This window comes from Rhineura floridana, chromosome 3, assembly GCF_030035675.1.
Source record: "Rhineura floridana isolate rRhiFlo1 chromosome 3, rRhiFlo1.hap2, whole genome shotgun sequence".
Classification (NCBI taxonomy): domain Eukaryota; kingdom Metazoa; phylum Chordata; class Lepidosauria; order Squamata; family Rhineuridae; genus Rhineura; species Rhineura floridana.
In genome coordinates, this window is record NC_084482.1 from 61,078,796 (window position 1) to 61,104,598 (window position 25,803).

The following is a 25,803-nucleotide window of genomic DNA, read 5'->3' on the forward strand; positions in this document are numbered from 1 at the left end:
TTATCCAAGACATTGATAACTTTACCACCAAAATCTTCATTAATTTTTTCAGAGACAACGTTGAATTCCAAACAGTAAACTTTATTTCTAACATCCATAAACTCCAAATCTTTTTCCAATTTCACATTTGTTCCAATCTCCAGGGCTTGTAGCTTCCCTTTAATTTTTCTTTTCTCATCTCTAATCTCATCAAACACCTCTCTCACAGAATCCCCTATTTCTTTAAGCTCCTGCGTCATTTTGTTAAATTCAATTTTCATCTCCTGTCTACCCTGTCTCAGGGTTTGTTTCGTTATCTCAATCTCACCCATTATTTTCTGAAACATAATTTCTTCCATGGTCTCAATCACTTTCCTGGTTGTCATTCTTAAAACCACAGAAACAAAAATTATTTCAGCCACAATTGGGTTAATATTACAGGCTTGCTGACATCAGTGTAGACAATACAGCCTGCCTTATCTTTTATGTGTTCAGGAATACAAAACAAACTTAGTTCCCAACATCAAAACAATTAGTGGCGTCATGAACAAGCAGATTCGTCAAAATGAAATAGACTCAAAAAAAATATTTTTTTTCCCCTCCTCGAAATAGAAATCCCTCTTCCGTTGGTATCTTTAGAATGCACCTCCAGGACAGCTTTTTGCAATAAAAATAAATATAAGCTTTTTCGATTTCTTTCCTCCTTAATTTCATGAGTGAAAGAGAAAAGCCATAACTCACCCAGAAGTTCTTCACAGCTGATTCACTGACAAATCTCTTTTTTGCTGCAACAATTTAAACCAAGTGAAAAAAGAAGATAGAAAGAAGGATGCTTATCTGCCTGTTAGAGTCCGTTTTTCTTTGAAGAAAAGATAAACGTGTCGCTGTAATCAGCTAGAGCTTGATGAAAGTCCGTCCGGCATTGCAGTTTGAACCTTCTCTCATAAATAAATGAAATCCAGTCCTCCCCACAAAAACAGGCTTTGTGGTTAATCTCTACGTTTCTCCCTGTCCGGGAGAAAATCTTTACCAGTCAAAAAGAACGTTTTGACTGATTTTAAAGCTGAAAAAGCTTCTTCTGAGACGAGAGCTCGACTCAGAGGCAGCACAGGCAAAGCAACCCTTCCCGGAAGTCTCAGGTGTCATTCTTAAGGAGATATAAAGGTCATCTATAGCCAAGCCCCTATTTTTATTATTTATTTATATATTATTTTATTTATACCCCCCCTTCCTTCCAGCAGGAGCCCAGGGCGGCAAACAGAAACGCTAAAAACACTTTAAAACATCATAAAAAGACCTTAAAATACATTAAAACAAAACAACTTTAAAAACATTTTAAAAAACTTTAAAAACATCTTTTTAAAAAAGGGTTAAAGATATTAAAAGACATATTAAAAGCAATTCTAACACAGATGCAGACTGGGATAGGTCTCAACTTAAAAGGCTTGTTGGAAGAGGAAAGTCTTTAAAAGGCACCGAAAAGATAACAGAGATGGTGCCTGCCTAATATTCAAAGGGAGGGAGTTCCACAGGGTAGGTGCTGCCACACTAAAGGTCCGTTTCCTATATTGTGCAGAACGAACCTCCTCATAAGATTGTGTCTGCAGGAGGCCCTCACCTGCAGAGCGCAGTGATTGACTGGGTATATAAGGGATAAGACTGTCTTTCAGGTATCCTAGTCCCGAGCTGTACAGGGATTTGTACACCAAAACTAGAACCTTGAACTTGGCCCAGTAGCAAACAGGCAGCCAGTGCAGTTCTTTCAGCAGTGGGGTGACATGTTGGCGATACCCTGCCCCAGTGAGCAGTCTCGCCGCTGCATTTTGCACTAGCTGCAGCTTCCGGACCAACCTCAAGGGCAGCCCCACATAGAGCGCATTACAGTAATCCAACCTAGAGGTTACCAGTGCATGGACAACAGCGGTCAGGCTATCTCAGTCCAGAAACGGCCGCAGCTGTCTTATCAGCCGAAGCTGGTAAAACGCACTCCTAGCCACAGAGGTCACCTGGGCCTTTAGCGACAATCCAGGAGCACCCCCAGAGTATGGACCTGCTCTTTCAGAGGGAGTACAATCCCATCCAAAGCAGGCAACTGACCAATTATCCAAACTCGGGAACCACCAACCCACAGTGCCTCCATCTTGCTAGGATTCAGACTCAATTTATTGGCCCTCATCCAGCCCACCACCGAGTCCAAGCACCGGTCCAGGGCTTGCACAGCCTCTCCTGATTCAGATGTTACAGAGAAAAAGAGCTGGGTGTCGTCAGCATACTGCTGACACCTTGCCCCAAATCTCCTGATGACTGCTCCCAAGGGCTTCATATAGATGTTAAACAGCATGGGGGACAAGATGGTACCCTGCGGCACCCCACAGCACAACTGCCAGGGGGGCAAAAGACAGTCACCCAATGCTATTCTCTGAGAGCAACCTTGGAGATAGGATCAGAACCACTGTAAAACAGTTCCTCCAATACCCAGCTCACCAAGTCGGCCCAGAAGGATACCATGGTCAATGGTATCAAAAGCTGCTGAGAGATCAAGTAAGAATAACAAGGTCGCACTCCCCCTGTCTGTCTCCTGATAAAAGGTCATCGAGTAGGGCAACCAAGGCTGATTCAGTCCCGTAACCAGGCCTGAACCCAGACTGGAATGGGTCAAGATAATCTGATTCATCCAAGAGTACTTGCAATTGCTATGCCACAACCGTCTCAATCAACTTCCCTAAAAAGGGGGTACTTGTAACCGGTCGGTAGTTGTCATAAACCAATAGGTCCAGGGTGGGCTTTTTCAGGAGTGATCGGATCACTGCCTCCTTCAAGGTGCCCGGAACCACTCCCTCCCACAATGATGCGTTGACCACACTCTGGATCCACTCGGTCAAACTCCCTCGGCAAGCTTTAATAAGCCAAGAAGGGCAAGGGTCGAAAGGACATGTTGCTGGCCACATCATCGCAAGCACCTTGTCCACGTCATCAGGCCGCATCAACTGAAACCGTTCCCAAGAAGTTGCAGCAGACTTTGCACTGGACACCTCACTGAGGACTACAGTAGATGTGGAGGGGGCATCAAGATCGCTACGGAGGCGAGCAACTTTACCCTCAAAGTTCCTAGCAAACAATTCATAGTGAGCCTCCGAAGGGTCTAAAACTCCATTTCCTGGAGTTGATGTCAACAGACTCCTGACAATACGGAAAAGCTCCACCGGACAGCTACTTGAGGATGCGATGGAGGCAGAGAAGTGGGCCTTCTTCACCGCACTCACTGCCACGGTTATGTTTTACTCATGCCCTATCAGCCTCACAGCACGTCTTTCGCCACTTGCGCTCTAGCCGTATTAAAAAAATTAGATTAGCTCTGGTTGTCAAGAACACAAGCGGAGCACTAAGAATTATTGGGAGGATATCGTGGGATTCTGCAGGTCTTATTCATGTCTACTCTTTAAGTTCAATTGGACTTACTCCCAGGTGAATGTGTGCAGGATTGCAGCCTAAATAATGAACTTTATTGCATACCTTCTTTTCCAAAAGAGAAACATTTAATCACCACAAACCTGCACTGCTATAGAAGAATCGTGATTATTAAAGCAAGGGACAGTGGTGATCACAGCAATAAATAAATAAAAATAGCAGCTGGGTATTGCTTAACCATTATTTTACTTATTTAGCATGAAGTGCAATGGCCATTAAAGTTTAATTAGTAGCAAGGGACAACTGAAGCATTCTACTCCCTTGCCATTACGTTTCAAAATGAAAAGCAATAGTGACTCAAAGGCCATAGCTCAATGGTAGTTCTTTGCATGCAAAAGGTCCCTGATTCAATCCCTAGCATCTCCAGGTAGGGCTGGGAGACATCAGGGTCTGAAGTCCTGGAGAGCCACTGCCACAGTACTGAGCTAGGTGGACAAAAGGTCTGAGTAAGTACAAGTCAGCTTCCCATGTTCCTCCTGCCAGTCTTTTGTGACAGATCTACCTGCTTTGGGACTTCCATACAATTGTTAGATCAAGCTCAGTTGTTTCTTTTCTCAACTTATCAGATAATGCAACTACCGATTAGGCAGATAACTTGTGTGTTTCTGTCCTTTCCCACCAACACAGAGGCCCCACCTGGCAGATCTACTCACTGACAAGAGCCTTCTGGTCTTGTATAAATGTCCCTCCCTCAGCTTTTGCAAGACTGAAGAATCTTGACCAACATGCTAGAGTTTATTGCACCAATGTTTCTCCAATGTACCTGCAGATGAAACATTACAAGTGAAATCAGGAAGGCAATCTGGGAGGCCATAAACACTAGTAACAATTAAAAAAGCATGACAACTTTTCACAGCAGGAAGTTTAAACTTGGATTCAGCTAAATTGCAAACAGGTGTTAAGTATCTTTTCCTATTTCTTTGGGCAATGAAACCAGGGGTTTACATGTTATGCTAAAGCCGTAATAATAAAGAGGAAAGGAAATGTGAAGTACTGATAATTTTTAGCATCTTATGAATATGAGAACACTTAAAATAGTATATGTTTCAGTACTGTTTCCTTCATATCATTTCGTCACATTAGCTAACAGAGCAATCCAACTTAAGGGAAGCCAGTGTAAGAGAAGCCAGCATAAAGTTCTGCTGCATCCATGTGCTGTTCAGGAGCCTCTGGGTTGACTGAACGCCAGCTCAGGTGAGAATTGCGTGCACGGACCAGAAAGTTCAGCCAGCTCTCCCAAATACCCTGACCAGGGAGTAAGTAAGCCCTAACCATTGACTTTTATTGTCTTAATTTTCTTATACCAACCTTTTTCCCAGTATAACTTTTGCCTGAATTGGGACCTGCAGGAGTGCTCCAAACACGAGTTGGATGTGGCCTAAGTCTCCTCATCTCGGCCCTTCCCCTGACATGCCCTGGAATGCCCCTTTTTGGGACTTATGCTGGCTTCATTTACACCAGTCTTGGCTGAGCCCTGGCTGGTCTGAGAGACTTACCTAGGTGTACCTGGTTGAGTCAGGACCCAGCCAGCTCAGCTGGAGATCCACCACATCCAACTCACCTCAGTAATTACGAGTTGGATTGTGCCCAAAGAGTGTTAAGACCAGGTAACACATATGTAGATTAGAAAACAAATTACTGTGAGACTGTGACTGCTCACAAGATGCAACTCTATGGGCTTATTTGTATATTACTGACAGGTTCTGGCAACGTGACTGATGTGGTTACTTCCCATCACAACACCGTCACCCTCACAGATCCTAATGATATTATACAGCCACAAGAGTGGCTGAATACTATAGGCAGCATGGATTTTTTCACATTCCGCAATGTTAAATTGAAAATACCCCACATGCCATTCTGATGCTTCCCATAAGCTCATTTCAAAACAAAACCTTACAAAACTTATAGTCCTGAACTCAGAAATGCTTGCTTAACAACCCTCTAAATTTTCATGGCGATACACAAAACAGAGAGAATAGAGAGATCAAAGTGTAAAAAGAAAGAGAAAAATACCAGACCCCTTTCAGACTTTTTTATGTCAAGAGCTCTCATAATTTGTTTTAATTAATTAAAAATCAGCCATATTCACAGAGTACCTGTAATCCTGTTACTGACCTTGCCCCATAGTCTGACCTTCATCGTCTGCAGTTTAAAAGTTAAAAAAATGTCTGGCTGATTTGGGCTGCAACCAGCCCAAATAACAGAAACAAGACATGTGCTCTGCTGATCTTGTTTTAGCAGGGAGCAAGCAACAATATTAAAACAGTTTTTATTGTTCAGATAGTAACTTCAAATATGTTTTATTTACTTTGCAATTTTAGTGAAGTTTCCTATAGTAAATCATTTTCTTTTGCTTCTGTTTCTGTGAATATGTGAATTACAGCAACACTTTGCAACACTAAAAAAAAGCCCCACAAACAATTGTGGAATAATGGCACTGACTATTCTGCAGAATAGTTTCCAGTGGACACGAGGAGTGTCTCAGTTTGCACAAGATAAAACAGTGAGAGGTGAAATATATTCTAGCAAAATTGTAGGTGTGCTCTATGTTTTTAATTGACCATGCCACCTTTCCTTAAGTGGAGTGGTTTAAGCATAGCAGGCTGAAAACATACATCTAGGATAGGCCAAGTTTGTTTTTTCCAACAACTAGAGTCATTGCTGAAGTAGCAACATATTGGAATCAGTCTGATTGTACATCAAACTGCAGTTTCAGATTCAACTGTTAATGTGCCCAAAACAGAAACAGAACATAACCTCCAGTTTGAAACACAAAAGGTGGTCTTCACCATCATATGACATTGACCAATTAAAAGGCTTTGAAATTAATAAAAATAAATTTGACACAGATTTCTAGGATGAATGAGGGAAATAAAATTTTCTAGATTACATTCTGTGTAGAAACATTAGTAACACAGAAAAGAAGCAAAGTGAGAAGAACACCAACAAACATACAAAAATATAATTCTCCATCTTTGCAGATGGCAGGTGTTGCCACCACTCACCATACTGTCAGAGGCACATGTTGCCAAATTCTTCCAAGCTACACAGAAAGTGGATTGGACTGTGAAGACCAATCCAAATTGTTTGCATTTTGACAAATGTGTAGGGCAGTACATTATCTCAGGGAGGAGGTGAAGTCTCCTGTTCCCCTGGTGCATTCACTATAGCTGCCCGATTTCCCTGCTTTTTAAAGTTTGATACAAATATCTGTTGGCTATAGGTACGTCCTTAAACCACAAGGTTTTTTGCCTATTAGTGAATTATATGTTATGGGTTCCACATCCTTGACTGGAACAGGTTAAAAATAACTCACATATCCTGGTTCAACAGTTTTAACGTGTGGCATTTTTAGGCTACATGTTCTAAGCCAAGACTGCACAACATTGTACCTACCAAGCTGAATGTAGTCTGCTAGTCCTGTATTGCAGCCTGCCAGTTTCTTGACTCCTTCCACGTTTTTGCAATCCCACAGAGGCTGCAAAACCAGATTTAGTAAGCCCCAGGTGAGGTCACTAGTTATGTAGGCCTGCATTAAGCCAACAATGAGTCTGTTCATTCCTGCTTCCTATATATGCACATATAAAGGCCTTTTTTTTGTTTAATTACAGACTGTGATAAAAAGCCACCAACATATTGATTCTGGGTGTACTCTGTTTCAGGAGCCACTCCCCTGTTGAGAGGACCAGGATGGGAAAACAGAACCAGCAATCATACAGGCACAAACTAAGATTAATTTGACTTCAAACACAGCTGCTTCTTTAAACAAGCACAGCTGGAACAAGTCTAGAAAGAACAAAACAGCAATACAATTATATAATTAAGCTTTGCTTTCTATTAGTCAGCATTTCTGAGAATATGAAGAGCATTCTCAAGAAGTTCTGTGTCCTAAATCTGCGCAGCTTTACTCAGGTCAAACGAGTTTCAACATAGGAGATCAGAAACAAGATCCTCTGAAGTCTTTTTTAAAAAGGAAAAAAGAATTAGTAGTCCTAGCCAGCTGTTTTGAAGATTGGGGAAGTGGTGCTTTGAGAAAAGGGATTTAACCATTTCCTCACATAGCCAGTACCCATGTTTCCTCCCCACCAAACCTAATATGAGCTGGGAAGGGGTGGCAGCAATACGATTTACATTAGGTAAAGGTCACGGGGAGAAAAGGGTTAGACACCCTTGTTCAAAATACCACTTCCCTAATCTTCAAAGCAGCCACCTGGGATTGCTAACCAGGAAACAAAAGGGTAACTTGCTCAGTTTCCTCTGTTTTGGGTGGATTACTTACTATTCTTTAAAAAACATTCCTGGAAAAAGTTTTGTGCATGTTCCATACTTTTAAACCTGGTTTAATCACCCTCTACAAAGTCTTCTACTACTACTACCTATCTTACCTTTAGATGAAGTAATTAGAAACACCCATTTATTACTTATTTATTAGAGTATAATCCCTTGGAAAGGGATAAACGTTACAGCTTTCTAAAAAGAAGAATACAAGTTTGAAAAGACAGATCACTTAAACATTCCTGTGTTAGCTCCCAATACTCAGCCTAGGTAATCTGACATTTCTATTTGACCCTTTACTCAGCTCCATCTGTGTCAATGTTGTCTTAAGTAGCAATCACAGATTATCCAGATTTCCAATTAATACTATTTATTGTTGCTCACTGGATAATTAAGATTCATACAGCTTGAAGTACACAAGTAGGGCAACTGCAGTTAGTTTTCAAACAAGTTTTGGGTTAACACAAGGCTGCACATGGCACATGCTGAATTATTCAGGAAGCTAAAATTCCAATCAGACTGTAAAGCAGATTCAAAGGAATCTTTCCAATTGTTGAATGGCAACTAAATAGCTAGTGAAATTTAGAATGCATGTAAAGTGTTAGATGCTAGGATTTTGCTTTAAAATATTTTTAAAGTTGTTTTTAAAATATTTTTTAAGCTGTTTTGTTTTAATACGTTTTAAAGTTCTTTTACTGCTTTTGTTTGCCACCCGGCGCTCCTTCTGGGAAGAAGGGTGGGATATAAATTTAATTTTTATTTATTTATTATTTGATTTATATCCTGCCCTTCCTCCTAGCAGGAACCCATTTATTTAATAAATAAATAAAATAATAAATAAATAAACTGCCTGTAACTATTCATGAAAGATCCTGAGATCATAGTGTAATGTTCACTGAAACACATGCTGCAAGAATTAAGACAAATGTAGTGTTAGGATTTATTAGGAAAAGACTGAAAGCAAAATACACAAATATTCCTTAATACCACAGTATAATGTTATGGTCTTGCTACACTGAAATACTGCACACATTTTTGTACCATGGCAAGAGAGATTATCAGAGCTGAGGAGGTACTGAACAGGGACAACTAAAATGATAAAAAAGGTTGAATGTTCATTTTGAAGAAATTCTGAAGGGCTTTTTAGTTTAGAAGTTACTCTCTCTCAAAACCCTAGAACTTGGGGTCATCCAATAAAATTGGAGGGAAATACAGAACAAATAAAAGGAAGGATCCCTTCATACAATGCATAATAGATTGATGGAATTCACTGCTTCAAGGTGAGCAAATGTGTTCTGTCTTAGGTGGCTTTAAAAGGTTGTTACAAGAATCACGATAGACTTTTCCAGTGGCTATTGCAAAATAGAGCTCTCTCTGGTTATCAGATGCTAGGGACAAACAAAAGGGAAAGCCATCTTCACCACATTTTGGTTGCAGCCTTTCCAATGCCATCTCATTGGCCATTGTTGGAAACAGGATGCTAGAGTAGACAAACCCTAGCTATCCACCAAGGCAATTTTTTTTCTTATGAATTATGCAAACTACGGTTCCTATCAGCTTTTGTAACACACAATAAGATCAATTAGTTAAGAAGGGCCAAAGACCATACTGAAAACACAGTGTTACCCAATGTGCTTTCTCCTACTAAGGTGAATATTACTAAGCTTTGGAGGTGGATCAATCAATAGTACAAAATTGTGGCTCAAATGAAACTTCTTGATTGTATAATTCAGGCTTTCAGATAAGCCTCACCCTCCCTAGAAACGCCTGTAACAGGAGGAGAAAAACTGATTATGTTAATCATCTGCTAAAGTACAAACAGATATTAGACATTACACATTTGCTATTTACACAATTAAGGAGGTCTTCCTAGCAGGCAGTTTCAGAGAAGACAACTACATGCAGCTTCAGGTGAGAGCAGAATCCTTTGTATTCATAAATTTCAAAAATGTACTAGAATCATCATTAGCTATCTTTCCATCCAAACAGACGGCCTGTCTTATTATGTCTTGTGTCCTATTTCCAAGTTATTCTTGTGGCACAATTACTGTCATTTTATGGGAAGTGGTTCATGGATCCCAATAAGGGTCCTGCAGCTTACAGATGAAATTTCCTCAAGGCCCTTCACGGTTTCTTCTTTTATATTAAGCTGGCTGAATGCATAAATGACCTTGCTAAAACAACTGTTTTTATTCCAACAAGGAAGTATTATCTACATATTTTTGCTGTTGGTGCAGACAACTGACAACTGGAGCCTGCCTCAGATCCACACGAAGCCATGCATGGTTTGAAAGAAATATTACATTGTCCCTAATCCCTCCTTGTTTCATGCAGCATTTAAGAAAAAAAAAATCAGAAAGCAAGGCTAGATACAAATACAGTGAAATTTAGATTAAGTTTCATTCTTTCCTCTCCAACCTCTCTGCACAGCAGCAAATGTGAAATGAGGGAATAATCCACACACCCTTTCATTGAGAACAGAACATAGTAGGGGAATCAAAAGTACAAGCTGCTTCCAAAGAGATGTCAAACTGTATTTAGATGTCACAACAATAGGCCTGTAAGCAATCCCATTTGAAATTCTCAGAGGATTTTAAGTGTGTGAGGCATTATTTTCAGCCACAGTTGCTTCAGAACTTTCTATCAGGATTTGTAAGAACTCACAGCATTTGAAGCACTCAGCACTTTGCAGAATGAAAGCTTTTTTTGAATGAATATATGTCATCAACTGAAATGCATGCACATTTCACTCAAAGGCTAACATGCTAAATTTGAGACATCTGCTTCAAGAAGAAAGGCACTGTACTGTACTGAAATTTGCAAATAACTGATGGGCAGTGCTGCTGAGCTCCACCATTTGCTCACAAGCAATTAACAATAATGAATTCTAAGTTGAGACAGAAGAACCATCCATCTGGTCTGCCTTCAAGAGAAACCATTTCTGGATATTACAGTGTACATGTGAAGGAGCACAAAGCAATAATGGAGTATTGTATCCTAGGAACATAGGAAGCTGCCTTATACTGGGTCAGGCCACTGGTCCATCTAGCTCAGTATTGTCTACACTGACTGGAAGTGGCACTCCAGGGTTTCAGGCTGGAGTCTCTCCTAGTCCTACCTGCAGATGCTGGGGGTTGAACCAGGGACCTTCTGCATGCAAGGCAGATGCTCCACCACTGAGCTACGGCCCTTCCTGTTGCTAGTTTTTTGGCACTTTATGTAGGATCTGTCTATGTAAGATAATAATCAATGCTTCTATCCTCAGTTCCTTTCCTTAGTTCATTTTAACACTAATTCTAGTGGCTACCATGACATTCTACAGCAGTGCAGCAAATTCTGCAGATCAGTTTACAGATAACAAGCCTGAACGTACTTATGAGGAACGCAAGTTTACACTTCTATTTCTGATGACACAGATCTAAAATTTTGAAAACATTATTTCAACAAACAGACATCTAGATTTCTCAGGGTACACACCCTTATTAAACTCCTTCCACTTAAATATAACAGCATATTAGCTAGGTCAGTGTGTTTTCTTTTCCAACATATTTTAATGTACAAAATGCAGTGGAAGATGAGAGTTACTAGTGAAGGTATTAACTAGAGATGTAAAGAAAAAACACCTTTCATTTTTTCCAATTTTTCAAAAAAAGGATAAAGTGTGTGATTTTTTCCAGTTTTTTTCTAAGCCTTCATATCTCTAGTGTTAAATAGTGCAGAATCAGCAGAAGCCTCTGCAGATACAGCAAGGTGGTACTCTACTCCTAAAACAATGAGCAAACCATTGAAAAATACTGTACAAGAACACTGCAGGAAACATCATAATCCAGTATTTATTTACCGTGGCTAACTGCTGTATTTTGAATCACCAGAACAGCTATCCTTTTCCAAAGTAGAGGACTTATTTATTTATTTATTTATTGTACTTATATACTGCCCCATAGCCGAAGTACTCTGGGCGGTTTACAATAAAGGGATAGAGGGGAGTGTATCAGCATCTCCAAGGAGTTAATAGAAACGACAGGCAACAAGTTGAAACTTGAATCTCTCAGCACCAGGCAAAGATCTTTTTGTTTTCCCAGACTTTTTAACCTCTTGAATCATACTCAAAGGGCAGGATATAAATCAAATAGTAAAATAAATCATATGGGAGGGGGAGAGGTGAGAGCTGAGTCCTTAATGAAATCCACCAGCACCAGCCCTTGACGTATGGAATTTTAGCCAATCAAGTTCCCCTGCAGCCTTTTAAAAACAGTAGCTAAGGAGTCCATCACAACAGCTCAGGGGAGCAGGTTATCTCTACCTCCCTTGTAATTCGAGACTGCTCCAATGACTGTACCATCTGTTCGTATTCTGGTGATATTCTCTGTGTTAAGCGTTTGCATTGTCTTAGGCTCATTCCCGTAGATTTCATTTACAGAAGCAGAGAAATGAAAGATAACACAAATCCTTGCAGCACCAGTTTTCAGATTATCCTTTTCGCTTTCCAACCCCCACTGTAAATCAGGGGTGCCACATAAAATTTTTCTAACTGTTTTTGGTGTCTCAATATGGGTAGGAACAATGTAATTTTTTAATTTTATTTTTAAATGGTGCAGCAACCACCCCCTTGTGAAAGCATCTGGACTGACCCTTTAGTATTGTTAGCCATCCTGGAAATACTTGTATTTAAGAGCTGGATAAAAAAATATCACAAAAGTATATATAAATAAATATTTCCTCCTTGTCCATTTAGTTCTCCAGGGCTTGGCAATGATGTCCACTTCAATGCAAACTGCTTCTCAAGTTCTAAAGGATCTGAAAACTCGGATTCTAACAGATGATTGGGCTCTTGGGGGACTGGTGGTAATGGTTTCATTCTGCACAGTCATCATTGCCCTTCTTTTGTTTGCTGCCATCTTTGGCTGTTGCTCAACTCCAAGGAAGAAATCAGGTTCCGCATAAATAGCAAGAGTGGCCTTGTCTGTGGAATTTCAAAAATGCTGAAATGTGACCAAGCAGTGTGGAGTATTCTTCTTTCTTGTCACCCATATTTCACATGTACAAGAGACCATATTACAGAAGAAATCTAACGCTGTTAAGGAGATTTACAAAAGTCACACAACCAACTACGGCATGAGGCCCAACACCAAGTGAAATCCACAGAAAAGAACAATGTGCTCACCGAGTCTTTGATTCAAGGCTAACTACTTCTAGGAATGGAAGCAACAGAAACTTGATCAATAAATGGCTGTCTTTTAGGAATTCTGAGTTTTAACACTCAAAAATGGTATAAGCAAATTAAATTTTAAGCAGATTAGATACATGGCAATATCATTCAAATGATCACTAAATAATGTATTTTCCTGAAAACTGTACATTTGTGTTCCTTCTTTTGCCATCAGTATCTATCACACACACACACACACACACACACACACACTTTCAGGGTTACTTTATATTTCCAGTTACATCGATTTTAGATGTTAACAAAACCACACTCAATCCACTTCTTAAAAAAAAAGATAATCTAGTCAATGGAAGGGACAGGATCCACTTGTTGTTGCCAGTTTGAACACATTCTGTTGAACTGGCAGGCAGTTCCATTCCGTGTTCAATTTCACTTTAGCAAGCAAAGACAGCCTTTCAGAAAGGAAAGTGGTTTTCAGTGCCCACCCTCCAAATCCCCACCTTTGCCTCTTCTCCACAAATCTATTGGATCCCCCCACCCCCAAGCAAAGAACAGTGTCAGTTTCACCAGTTAGCAAAGCAAAGACAAGCCGGTCAATTGAAAACAGGCAAAGACAATATTGTTATATTCAATGTGTTTTTTAAAAACAAAATCTAGTGTCAGGAAAAGCCACAGAAGCTCACAGCATTCGGATTGATCCACAAAGATAGCAAACATCTGAGTGAACTATCAGGAAGCTTGGTGCCAACTTCAATTTTCAGCAAAATACTCACCCACCCATAGTCAATGGTTCACAAGGAACTAAATATGCTGTAATTTTACACCGCATCCCCCGCCAATTTTTATTTTATGTACATCATCCTCATTATCTTCCAAAGGTATCCAAGTGCTAAGGCTGAGCCAAGAATAATGCCCATTTCATGATTTTCAGGGAATGGTTACAGGTTGCTGCAAAAAGGTTGCAAAAGCATTTTGCTCATTTGTAATTCTTGATTGGCTAGGATTGCCCATGTGACCAGTGGAGAAAGCATTGCTCTCTCTAAATGGGATTCATTTGCCCTTGATGACATTGGCTACATAGTAATGTAATGTCATCACGAGAACCCTAAACAGCTAGGAAGGGGGGGGTATGACACTGAAGCAACGATGTAGAGGGAAAACAGTAGCTATTGTAACAATTACTAGGCACTCTCACATTAATTCAGGAAGCTAATAATGACTATGTAGCTACAAGAACTGATCCATGTACTCAAGGATTATGTTAGAAGCAATTTATAATTGAAGCAACTTCAGTCATTGAAGCAACTGAAAACAGTCAGGGCTGCTTTCTTTCAACCACCACTCAATTATTTCCATATTTTAAACCACACATCAGCAGGAGAGGTAAACTTACTTCAGAAAAGCCCGCCCAATTTGCCTTATAATTAACAGGATTACATAATACAGAATAGTTTCTCCTTAAACACACTCAGGTTCTCCTTTTGTACTCAGAAACAGGGCAAATAAAGAGTAAAAGGGCAGGTCCACCTGGGTATGCAACGTAGATTCTAAATCCACATTCTGAGATTGAGACTATAGAACCAAGAGATAAGAGTTACATAGGATGAATTACCTCTTCTTCGGATGCACACCTTAACGTGGTGAGGGGGTTTGAGTGTGTTGAAGAAGCTGAGAGCAATGCCGTCAGGAGTCTAGACCAAGAGGATAGACTCCTAGCAGGGGCACCCAAGGCGGAATGGTCAAAGCTGAGACACCAGACTAACATGCATCCAAACTCAGAGGAAGGCAATGGTGAACCACCTCGGAATATCTCTTACCACAAAAACCCTATGAACAGAGTATCCAAAATGCAACACAAGATAATGCTGGAAGATGAGACCCCCAGGTCAGAAGGCACTCACCAAGCTACTGGGGAAGAACAAAGGACAAGTACAAGTAGCGCTGTGACTAATGACGCAGCTGGGTCAAAGCCGAAAGGAAGCCAAGAGGCTGATGTGCACAGATGCGAAAGGAGAGAGGAGTTGTATGACGCACACAATAGAAACATGGAATGTGAGAAGCATGAACCAGGGAAAGTTAGAAATTGTCAAGCAAGAAATGGAACGCATCAACATTACAATACTTGGTGTGAGCGAACTAAAATGGACGGGAATGGGACATTTCGATTCAGGCAACTACAAAATATTTTATGCAGGAAATGAGAAATTAAGAAGCAATGGGGTTGCTTTAATAGTGAAAAGTGATGCAGCAAAAGCAATTAGGAGCAACAACGCAAGGTCTGAGTGACACCAATGAGATTTAATGTGAAACCTATTAACATAACCATCATCCAAGTCTATGCTCCGACGGCAAACACAGAAGAAGAGGAATTGGAGAGATTTTACACAGAAGTATAGGAAGAAATTGATCACAAACCAAAACAAGATGTGCTGATAATCATGGGAGATTGGAATGCAAAAGTAGGGAACAGAGAAGAATTAGGAATTATGGGGAAATGGGACCTAGGAGACAGAAACGAAGCAGGAGAAAGACTTATTGAATTCTGTGAAGCCAATAATTTGTTTCTCGCTAACACATTTTTTGAACAACTGAAAAGACGACTGTACACGTGGACATCACCAAATGGTCAATATAGGAATCAAATTGATTATATAATTGGTAGCAGAAGATGGAGAAGTCCCATACTTTCTGCAAGAACAAGACCAGGAACAGACTGTGGTACAGATCATGAACTGGTCATATCGAAAATCAGGGTACAGCTAAAGAACAAAGCAATCATAATGCCAAAATACAATTTAAATAACATCCCAGAAGCATATAAAGATCAAATAAGGAACAGGTTTGAGGCTTTAAACTTAGTTGACAGAGAACCAGAAGAACTGTGGAATGAAGTCAGAGATGTTGTCAGAGAAGAATGCAAAAAGACAATACCTCTAGTCAAAGAGAGAAAAGACCCCGATGGATGACTGACAAAACTCTTAAAATGGTAAAAGAGAGAAGGAAAGCAAAAGCAAAAGGAGATAGAAACAGTCAGAATCCTAAATGCAACAATACAGCGACTAGTAGGTAGGGACAAAGAGAACTATTACAATAGTTATTGTATAGAAATAGAAGAGGACAACAAAAATGGAAGAACAAGAGCCCTATTCCAAAAGATTAGCGAAATTAAAGGGAAATTTAAACCAAGAGTAGGAAGGTTGAATAATGAACAGGGGAACACACTGACTGACTGAGATGAAATAAAAGGAAGATGGAAGCAATACACTGAAGAACTGTATAAAAGAGATGCCAGGATGACAGATTCATTCACGGAGGAACCAAATGCCAGACATCCAAGCTGGATTTAGAAAGGGAAGAGGTACCAGAGATCATATCGCAAACATATGTTGGTAATAGAACGGACCAAGGAATTTCAGAAGAAAATCACCCTGTGCTTTATAGATTACAGCAAAGCCTTTGACTGTGTAGAAGATCATGAAAAGCTATGGAATGCTTTAAAAGAAATGGGGGTGCCACAGCATCTGATTGTCCTGATGCGTAACCTATACTCTGGACAAGAGGCTACTGTTAAGGACAGAATATGGAGAAACCGATTGGTTCCCCATCGGAAAGAGTGTGAGACAGGGGTGTATTTTATCACCCTATTTATTTAATCTGTACGCAGAACATATCATACGGAAAGCAAGATTGGACCAAGATAAAGGAGGTATGAAAATTGGAGGGATAAATATCAATAATTTAAGATATGCAGACAATACCATACTACTAGCACAAACCAGTAATGATTTGAAACGAATGCTGATGAAAGTTAAAGAGGAAAGCACAAAAGCAGGACTACAGCTGAACATAAAAAAGACTAAAGTAATGACAACAGAAGATTTATGTAGTAACTTTACAGTTGACAATGAGGACACTGAGCTTCTCAAGGATTATCAATACCTTGGCATAATCATTAACCAAAATGGAGACAATAGTCAAGAAATCAGAAGATGTATCACTGAACACTAAAGTCAGGATCATTCAGACCATGGTATTTCCGATCTCTATGTATGGATGTGAAAGTTGGACAGTGAAAAAAGCTGATAAGAGAAAAATCAATTCATTTGAAATGTGGTGTTGGAGAAGAGCTTTGTGGATACCATGGACTGCGAAAAAGACAAATAATTTGGGTGTTAGAACAAATTAAACCAGAACTATCACTAGAAGCTAAGATGATGAAACTGAGGTTATCATACTTTGGACACGTAATGAGAAGACATGATTCATTAGAAAAGATAATAATGCTCGGAAAAACAGAAGGAAGTAGAAAAAGAGGAAGGCCAAACAAGAGATGGATTGATTCCATAAAGGAAGCCACAGACCTGAACTTACAAGATCTGAACAGGGTGGTTCATGACAGATGCTCTTGGAGGTCACTGATTCATAGGGTCACCATAAGTCATAGTCGACTTGAAGGCACATAGCAACAAAGCATGAATTAATCTAAATAAGGAACTATGACCTTTTATCTGTCCACTTCTCCTACCTTAACAGAAAAGCAATCTGACAACACAAGAAAGCTATCAAACATTGTTTTTTGGCCATGCCATATCTTTAGTAGGGCATATGTGTCAGACCAGTAGTATTCAACCTTTTCAAACCCTGGATCCATCTTTAACCCAAACATGCATTTAGGAACCCATTTCTTAATTATAACCATGTCTAAGTATGGTGGCAGTGCTGCTGTTGCAATGCATCTTAGATCAAGCTGCAACCCAGTAGCTGGTCCTGCCCCACTTCTGAAGGTCAATGTGTTAAGAGTTAGCTTCAACAAAGCATTTTTTTTAAAACACAGCATCTTCCAGTAAGTACAGGTTGCCATTTGTGTAGTGGTTGCTTGTCTGCAGTTAGGATCCCACTACTTGATTTGTGCATATTATACCTGATTCTCTCCAACAGCTGAATATTCCCAACAGCTGAATATTCCCAACAGCTGAATATTCCCAACAGCTGAATATTCCCAACAGCTGAATATTCCCAACTCGTATGCAAAGTACCACAACCAAACTGACCTCAGTACATTGTAGGAGAGCTTTATGAGTATTAAAACTTACATTGCAAGAGCTTTATGAGTATTAAATCTAAATTATTTCTACGTCAAGCCATGAAGTTTCATATTGCTTTTCTATTTAAAGAAGTTAAAGCAAGTGGGAGGTTCCAAAAATATGATAATATGTAGAATAGATTCCCCTCCAGATCCTTAGCAGAAAAGTGATAAAAGTAATACAACAGACCATTTGTGTTGCCATATATACATTAATCCCCATGATCACATCATTTTATCACATTATATGTCCATATCATAGAAGCCAAAGCCTTCAAGATACTGACTGCTGGGAAATAGATATATTTATTTAATACACCAACAATTAAGAAAAACCTACCCCAGTTCTTCAGAGAAGGCCACCATAGCATCAAAATCTGTCATCATAGCTTTATCAGATTCTTTCAAGGTTCCTCGCTTCTCCTGAGAAAAGGCAAAGATGAATTAAAAAAAAACATTTATTTCTGTAAGTATTGGATTCAGAAGCAGCCATTCTTTCAGAACTATGCCTCTTTACTTTTAGTTGCATTATGACACTACAAACAGATACGCATTTAACTTCTCTTCAACTCTGTATACTTAAGCAAAACTAAGTGTAGGTGCACCTTTACCCCATGTAAGAGGGCATAAACAATACCTTATCAGCCTTATCATACTACTATTGTCTCTATTTATCCACTAATACAACAACAGATCCTCCTCTAGGATGCACACCTTAACGTGGTGAGCAGGTTTGAGAGTGTCGAACAAGCTGAGAGCAATGCTGTCAGGAGTCTAGACCAAGAGGATAGACTCCTAGGAGGGGCACCCAAGGCAGAATGGTCAAAGCTGAGACACCAGACTAACATGCATCCAAACTCAGAGAAAGGCAATGGTGAACCACCTCGGAATACAATACCATGAAAACCCTTATGAACAGAGTATCCAAAATGCAACACAAGACAGTGCTGGAAGATGAGACCCCAGGTCAGATGGCACTCAACAAGCTACTGGGGAAGAACAAAGGACAAGTATGAGTAGAGCTGTGACTAAAGGCACCACTGGGTCAAAGCCAAATGGAAGCTCAGAAGCTGATGCGCACAGATGCAAAAGGAGGGTCCGGAGTTGTACGACGCACACAATAGGAACATGGAATATGAGAAGCATAATCCAGGAAAAGGTAGAAATTGTCAAGCAAGAAATGGAACGCATTAACATTACAATACTGAGCATGAGTGAGTTAAAATGGACGGGAGTGGGACACTTTCAATCAGGCAACTACAAAATATTTTATGCAGGAAATGAGAAATTAAGAAGCAATGGGGTTGCTTTAATAGTGAAAAGTGATGCAGCAAAAGCAATTAGGAGCAACAACGCAAGGTCTGAGTGACACCAATGAGATTTAATGTGAAACCTATTAACATAACCATCATCCAAGTCTATGCTCCGATGGCAAACACAGAAAAGGAGGAATTTGAGAAATTTTACACAGAAGTACAGGAAGAAATTGATCACCAAAATAAGATGTTCTGATAATCATGGGAGACTGGAATGCAAAAGCAGGAAACAGAAAAGAACAAGAAATTGAGGAAAAATGGGGCTTAGGAGATATAAATGAAGCTGAAGAAAGACGCTGAATTCTGTGAATCCAATAATTTGTTTCTTGCAAACACATTTTTTGAACAACCGAAAAGACGACTGTACACATGGACATCTCCAAATGGTCAATGTAGGAATCAAATTGATTATATAATTGGTAGCAGAAGATGGAGAATTCCCTACTTTCTGCAAGAACAAGACCAGGAACAGACTGTGGTACAGATCATGAACTGGTCATATCGAAAATCAGAGTAAAGCTAAAGAAGAAAAACAAAACAATCATAATGCCAAAACACAATTTAAATAACATCCCAGGAGAATATAAAGATCAAATAAGGAATAGATTTGAGGCTTTAAACGTAGTTGACAGAGAACCAGAAGAACAATGGATTGAAGTCAGAGACATTATTAGGGAAGAATGCAAAAAGACAATACCTCTAGTCAAAGAGAGAAAAGACCCCGATGGATGACTGACAAAACTCTTAAAATGGTAAAAGAGAGAAGGAAAGCAAAAGCAAAAGGAGATAGAAACAGTCAGAATCCTAAATGCAACAATACAGCGACTAGTAGGTAGGGACAAAGAGAACTATTACAATAGTTATTGTATAGAAATAGAAGAGGACAACAAAAACGGAAGAACAAGAGCCCTATTCCAAAAGATTAGAGAAATTAAAGGGAAATTTAAACCAAGAGTAGGAATGTTGAATAATCAACAGGGGAACACACTGACTGACTGAGATGAAATAAAAGGAAGATGGAAGCAATACACTGAAGAACTGTATAAAAGAGATGCCAGGATGGCAGATTCATTCATGGAGGAACCGTATGATGATGAACCAGAACTTTTAGAATGCGAGGTGAAAGCTGCTCTTAAAATACTTGGAAGAAACAAATCACCAGGAACAGATGGCATGCCCATAGAGTTGCTACAAGCTACAGAGACTGAATCTGTCCAAATCTTGACTAAAATCTGTCAAGAAATATGGAAAATTAAACAATGGCCCACAGACTGGAAGCGTTCAATGTACATCCCATTTCCAAAAAAAGGGGATCCCAGGGAATGCAGTAATTACTGAACTGTTGCCTTAATATCTCATGCAAGTAAAGTAATGTTCAAGATTCTACAACAAAAGCTCTTACCATATATGGAGCGAGAAATGCTAGATGTCAAAGGTGGATTTAGAAAGGGAAGTTGTACCAGAGATCATATTGCAAATATAGTAATGGAACGGAGCAAAGAATTTCAGAAGAAAATCACCCTGTGCTTTATAGATTGTGTAGATCATGGAAAAAGTATGGAATGCTTTAAAAGAAATGGGGGTGCCACAGCATCTGATTGTCCTGATGCACAACCTATACTCTGGACAAGAGGCAACTATAAGGACAGAATATGGAGAAACCAATTGGTTCCCCGTCAGAAAGGGTGTGAGAGAGGGGTGTATTTTAACCTGTTTTAATTTGTTTAATCTATATGCAGAACATACCATACGGAAAGCAGGACTGGACCAAGATGAAAGAGGTGTGAAAACTGGAGGAAGAAATACCAATAATTTAAGATATGCAGACGATACCATACTATTTATTTATTTATTATTTAATTTATATCCCGTCCTTCCAGCAGGAGCCCAGGGTGGCAAACAGAAATGCTAAAAACACTTTAAAACATCATAAAAAGAACTTAAAATACTACTAGCACAAACCAGTAATGGTTTGAAACAAATGCTGTTGAAAGTGAAAGAAGAAAGCACAAAAGCAGGACTACAGCTAAACGTCAACAAAACTAAAGTAATGACAACAGAAGATTTATGTAACTTTAAAGTTGACAATGAGGACATTGAACTTCTCAAGGATTATCAATACCTTGGCACAGTCATTAACCAAAATGGAGACAATAGTCAAGAAATCAGAAGAAGGCTAGGACTGGGGACGGCAGCTGTGAGAGAACTAGAAAAGGTCCTCAAATGCAAAGATATATCAATGAACACTAAAGTCAGGATCATTCAGACGGTGGTATTCCTGATCTCCACGTATGGATGAAAGTTGGACAGTGAAAAAAGTGGATAAGAGAAAATGCAACTCATCTGAAATGTGGTGTTGGAGGAGGTCCATGCCATGGACCACGAAAAAGACAAATAATTGGGTGTTAGAACAAATTAAACCGGAACTATCATTAGAAGGTAAAATGATGAAACTGAGGTTATCATACTTTGGACACATCATGAGAAGACATGATTCACTAAAAAATACAATAATGCTGGGAAAAACAGAAGGGAGTAGAAAAAGAGGAAGGCCAAACAAGAGATGGATTGATTCCATAAAGGAAACCACAGATCTGAACTTACAAGATCCGAACAGGGTGGTTTATAACAGATGCTATTGGATGTTGCCGATTCATAGGGTCGCTATAAGATGAAATCGACTTGAAGGCACATAACAACAACAAATAGCAACAAATAGCTCCATATCTAGCCCCTCCTAAGTGACAGTGGGGAAATCTGAAAGCCTTTATACTGCAATGTATTATTAAAATTTATATCTTGCCCTCTTCACTAACATGCCCAAGGGAACAGACAAAACAATTACCCTAAATCTATATAAAAACATCAATATATAGTTCGCTGTAAACAAAGGACAATTAGCTAAGACATGCTTAAAGGGAAAAAAGAGAATTGAACAATGTTACATGAGGCTCTCACCTGCAGTTTAGCAATTTCCTTCTTGATCAGGAAGTTGATTTTATCCCTGTCAGTCCGAGAGTAATAGAGGCGACAACTGGATGGCTTCTCATCTCTCCCAGCCCTTCCTGACTCCTGGTAATAACCAGCCATAGACTTCGCAAGATTCCAGTGTACAACAAATCTGCATGGTATAAAACAATTAAGCCATTATATTCATATTCCTATCATGTACAAAAATATATAGGGGAACAAACAGTATGCTTCACCCATTTCACATGACTTCACATACACACCTGACATTAGCTTTGTCAACTCCCATTCCAAAACTGATAGTAGCAACAATAACTGGAACCTTTTCCTCCATCCATTCATTCTGAACTGATGTTCTTTCTGCTGCTTTGAGTCCTAAGAACAAAAAACAAGAGTGCAATATTATTTATTTATTTATTTATTTATTGCACTTGTATACCACCCCATAGCCGAAGCTCTCTGGGCAGTTTACAGCAATCAAAAATATTAAAACAAATATACAATTTAAAACACATATTTTAAAACACAATTTTAAAATTTAAAACAATATAAAAACAATTTAAAATTTAAAATATCTGTAGGAATAGTCTTTGTTCCTACCCTCATCACAAGAGGCAACTCAAACCAATGTTTCAGTCACAAGTTGTCTTTGAATGTTTGCCTATTTCTCCTTATACTGTTTTGCCAGGATGTGTGAAAGTTGTTGCCAGGCTTCAAACAGGAATCTTGTGGCCTGAGGATGGATTCATAAGCTACCAGGACCATGTGTGCTCAGGCCACCATCCCCCCAAACACCCTTCAGACACACAAGGGAATAAGAACATGAACTGTCAGCCACCGTGATTAGGTAAGCAATGAGGCTTCCAGATCGGCCTGGTCAGGCATAAAGAACTAGATGCCCTGTGCAAAAGGGAAGTGCAAAAGGGAAGTGCAAAAGGGAAGGAGGGAGTGGATTGAGGTAAGAGTGCAAAGATAGCAGGAGAAGCAGAAGGTGTGTAAGATGCAGAGGGCAAACAAGAAAAGAGCAAGCCAGATAAGGAAATGCTTGGGGGTCCAGAAAAGAAAGAGTTCTAATACCTCAGTGCATAGAGAAAAGGGGCCAAAGGAAAAACAGCTGGGAGAAAGCTCAGAGAATACAAAGGAATGCCGGGGGGGTGGCATGCATTCATCCATACAGTTATAGCCTCTCTTTATGACTGTATTTTAAACACCAGTGTCCCCAAACCTGGTGCCTGCCAGGTGTTATGGACTGTAACTCCCATCATCCCTGACCACTGGCCATGCAAGCTGGGGCCAATGGAAGATGTAGTCCAGAGCCACTGGAGAACACCGGGGTGGGGGACGCAATTATAGTTTCTGCCAATCGGTTTGCAACAGCATTGCTATAATGCATTTAAAATGCCTTCTCCTTGACTTATTTAACTGACTGCTGCCAGGATTGTAATCACAACACACTGAAAAGCACCAAGTCCTGATATGTTGGAAATATGGTACCAGGTGTGGCACAATTCTGCTCTCCCCAACCTGTCCCTTTATGATTATTCAGTCTCCTCAGTCCTCCATCATCTGTAAATGGAGAAGTTATTCCAAGAGCTGAGGAATGGATGCTATTCTGCACCTTGATTGCCCATTTCCACCTGGATGACACAAGCTCAGCCTATTGTCTGTTTCAGTTTCTAGTCCCTGGGCATTCTCCTGGCTACTGACTGCCTTGTGACTGGCTGGACAATGGCAGCCGTCATTCAAGACCCACCTGGGCCAAAACTCTTAAAACATGAAATATTGCCACACAGTCTTTGTTTCCTCAAGTCCCACATCTCACCTGACCATCAACACTGCTACTTACACTTGAGGAGACCTGAGCCTAATTATAAGTACCTGTAGTAAGACAGGTAGACTATTTTTATTATTATCACTTTCTTGAAGCCACATTCTGTCTCCTCCGTTTGTCCTCTTATTTCTGTTTAACTCTTAATAAACTTCATAACATTTGGCTGTTGGGGTCTTGGGTGCATTTGTACCAAAACTCCTAGGGTTATTCCATGCTAGTCACGTGGTTCATGCTCTGCGTGCGCATGAGTGGGATTTGACAGAAAAAAGCAAGTTCCTTTGGTCTCCAAGGACAGATAGGTAAGCAAGATTTTATGCTTCTCAAAGCATTCCCATTTGGGGTTAGGGGAAGCACAGGATGTGAGGTGTCAGCTTGCTTAGCCTTTGGCATGACTGGCCTACATAGGCTGCCAGTCATGAAAGGAAGAGAGCAAAAGGTTCTTCTTCCCCCCCTTCCATTACGTCAGGAAGTCTGGAATACGGCACTTATGGGAAAGCTCACACAACAAGTTAGAGGACGATAAGAGGGAACACACACATTTGGAGTTGCTTCATTGCTTATGCAGCTATATTCCACCTTCTGAAAAAGAGGGCTTCGAATAAGCAATACGGTGACTTGCATATTTTGTCTTGTACAATGGCACCCTGGCCACGGTGCTTTGAATTTACCTCTGTACCCTTAACTCTTTTAATGATCGCTATTTGTTTGCATTTGTTACTGCCAATTTTTCAAAATGCCTTCTCCTCAGTCCAGTTCCAGCACCCAAAGTACACCGAACAGCCTTTCATAGCAATCCATCCATATCTTTTCTTCATGCTCACATCAATAGTTCAAATAAATAATTCTAGGAACAAGCACTAAATGTCATGGTACTTCTGCTGAGAAGAACCAAGTTGGAGGATGTTACTCATTCATGCCCAGCTTAAAGAGGACTGTCAGCAGTTAGCCGCCACTTTAAAAACAGCAAGACAGGTTCTCAAAGAATATTGTTTTTGGACACCACTTCAGTAGAGTAGTATTGGCTTGGATAAATTATTTCTGCTACAATATTTCTCATGTCTATTATGAATTAGTAAATTTACTACATCTCCCCTTTTAATATACTAGTCTCCCAATACCATTTATGGATTTCATCTGCTGGCAACACTCCACCGAAACAGGGCACTTGAACCAGAAACACAGGGAGCTGCCTTATACCATGCGAGACCATTGATCTATCTAGCTCAGTATTGTTTATACTTCCTGGGAGTGGCTTTCCAGGATTTCAAGCAGAGGACATTCCCAATGCTACATGAAGAAGTTGGGGATCAAACCTGGGACATTGTGCATGCAAAGAAGATGCTGTACCATTGCGCAGTGGCCCTTCTCCAATAAAGCAAGGGTGTCAGAGAAATGAATATATTGGAGAGACTGCCTCCTGAGACACACAACGAATGCACAATGTGAGGGAGATCATTCTCATGGCAGCACATTCTTGGTTCGCAGCCTTTATCTTATCAGCAAAACAATTGATATTCTCTCAAAGACAGCATTAAGGCACATTGCATATTTTCGCATCCCTAAAAATGCTTACAATTCAAAGCAACACAGCTTTCTCTACCTGCATGATATGCCTTGGCGTTCACTCCTCTGTAGCTTAGTTCAATAGCCACCTGCTCACAGGCTTCTCTCGTCCGGCAGTAGACAATTCCACAACCTGAGTAGCCCT

General features: G+C 39.9%; 1 protein-coding gene across 8 annotated transcripts in view; it reads right to left on the minus strand.

Moving 5' to 3' along the window:
- Nucleotides 1–25,803, minus strand: part of RECQL5 (RecQ like helicase 5) — an 86,203-nt gene that overhangs the window by 53,944 nt on the left and 6,456 nt on the right. For all 8 annotated transcript variants that reach the window (XM_061616176.1, XM_061616179.1, XM_061616178.1 and 5 more), the window contains 4 exons: nt 25,696–25,801; nt 22,528–22,639; nt 22,253–22,415; nt 18,319–18,401 (listed from right to left, as the gene is read on the minus strand). In XM_061616176.1, the coding sequence (XP_061472160.1) occupies nt 18,319–18,401; nt 22,253–22,415; nt 22,528–22,639; nt 25,696–25,801 (464 nt within the window). The remainder of the gene's footprint in view (nt 1–18,318; nt 18,402–22,252; nt 22,416–22,527; nt 22,640–25,695; nt 25,802–25,803) is intronic.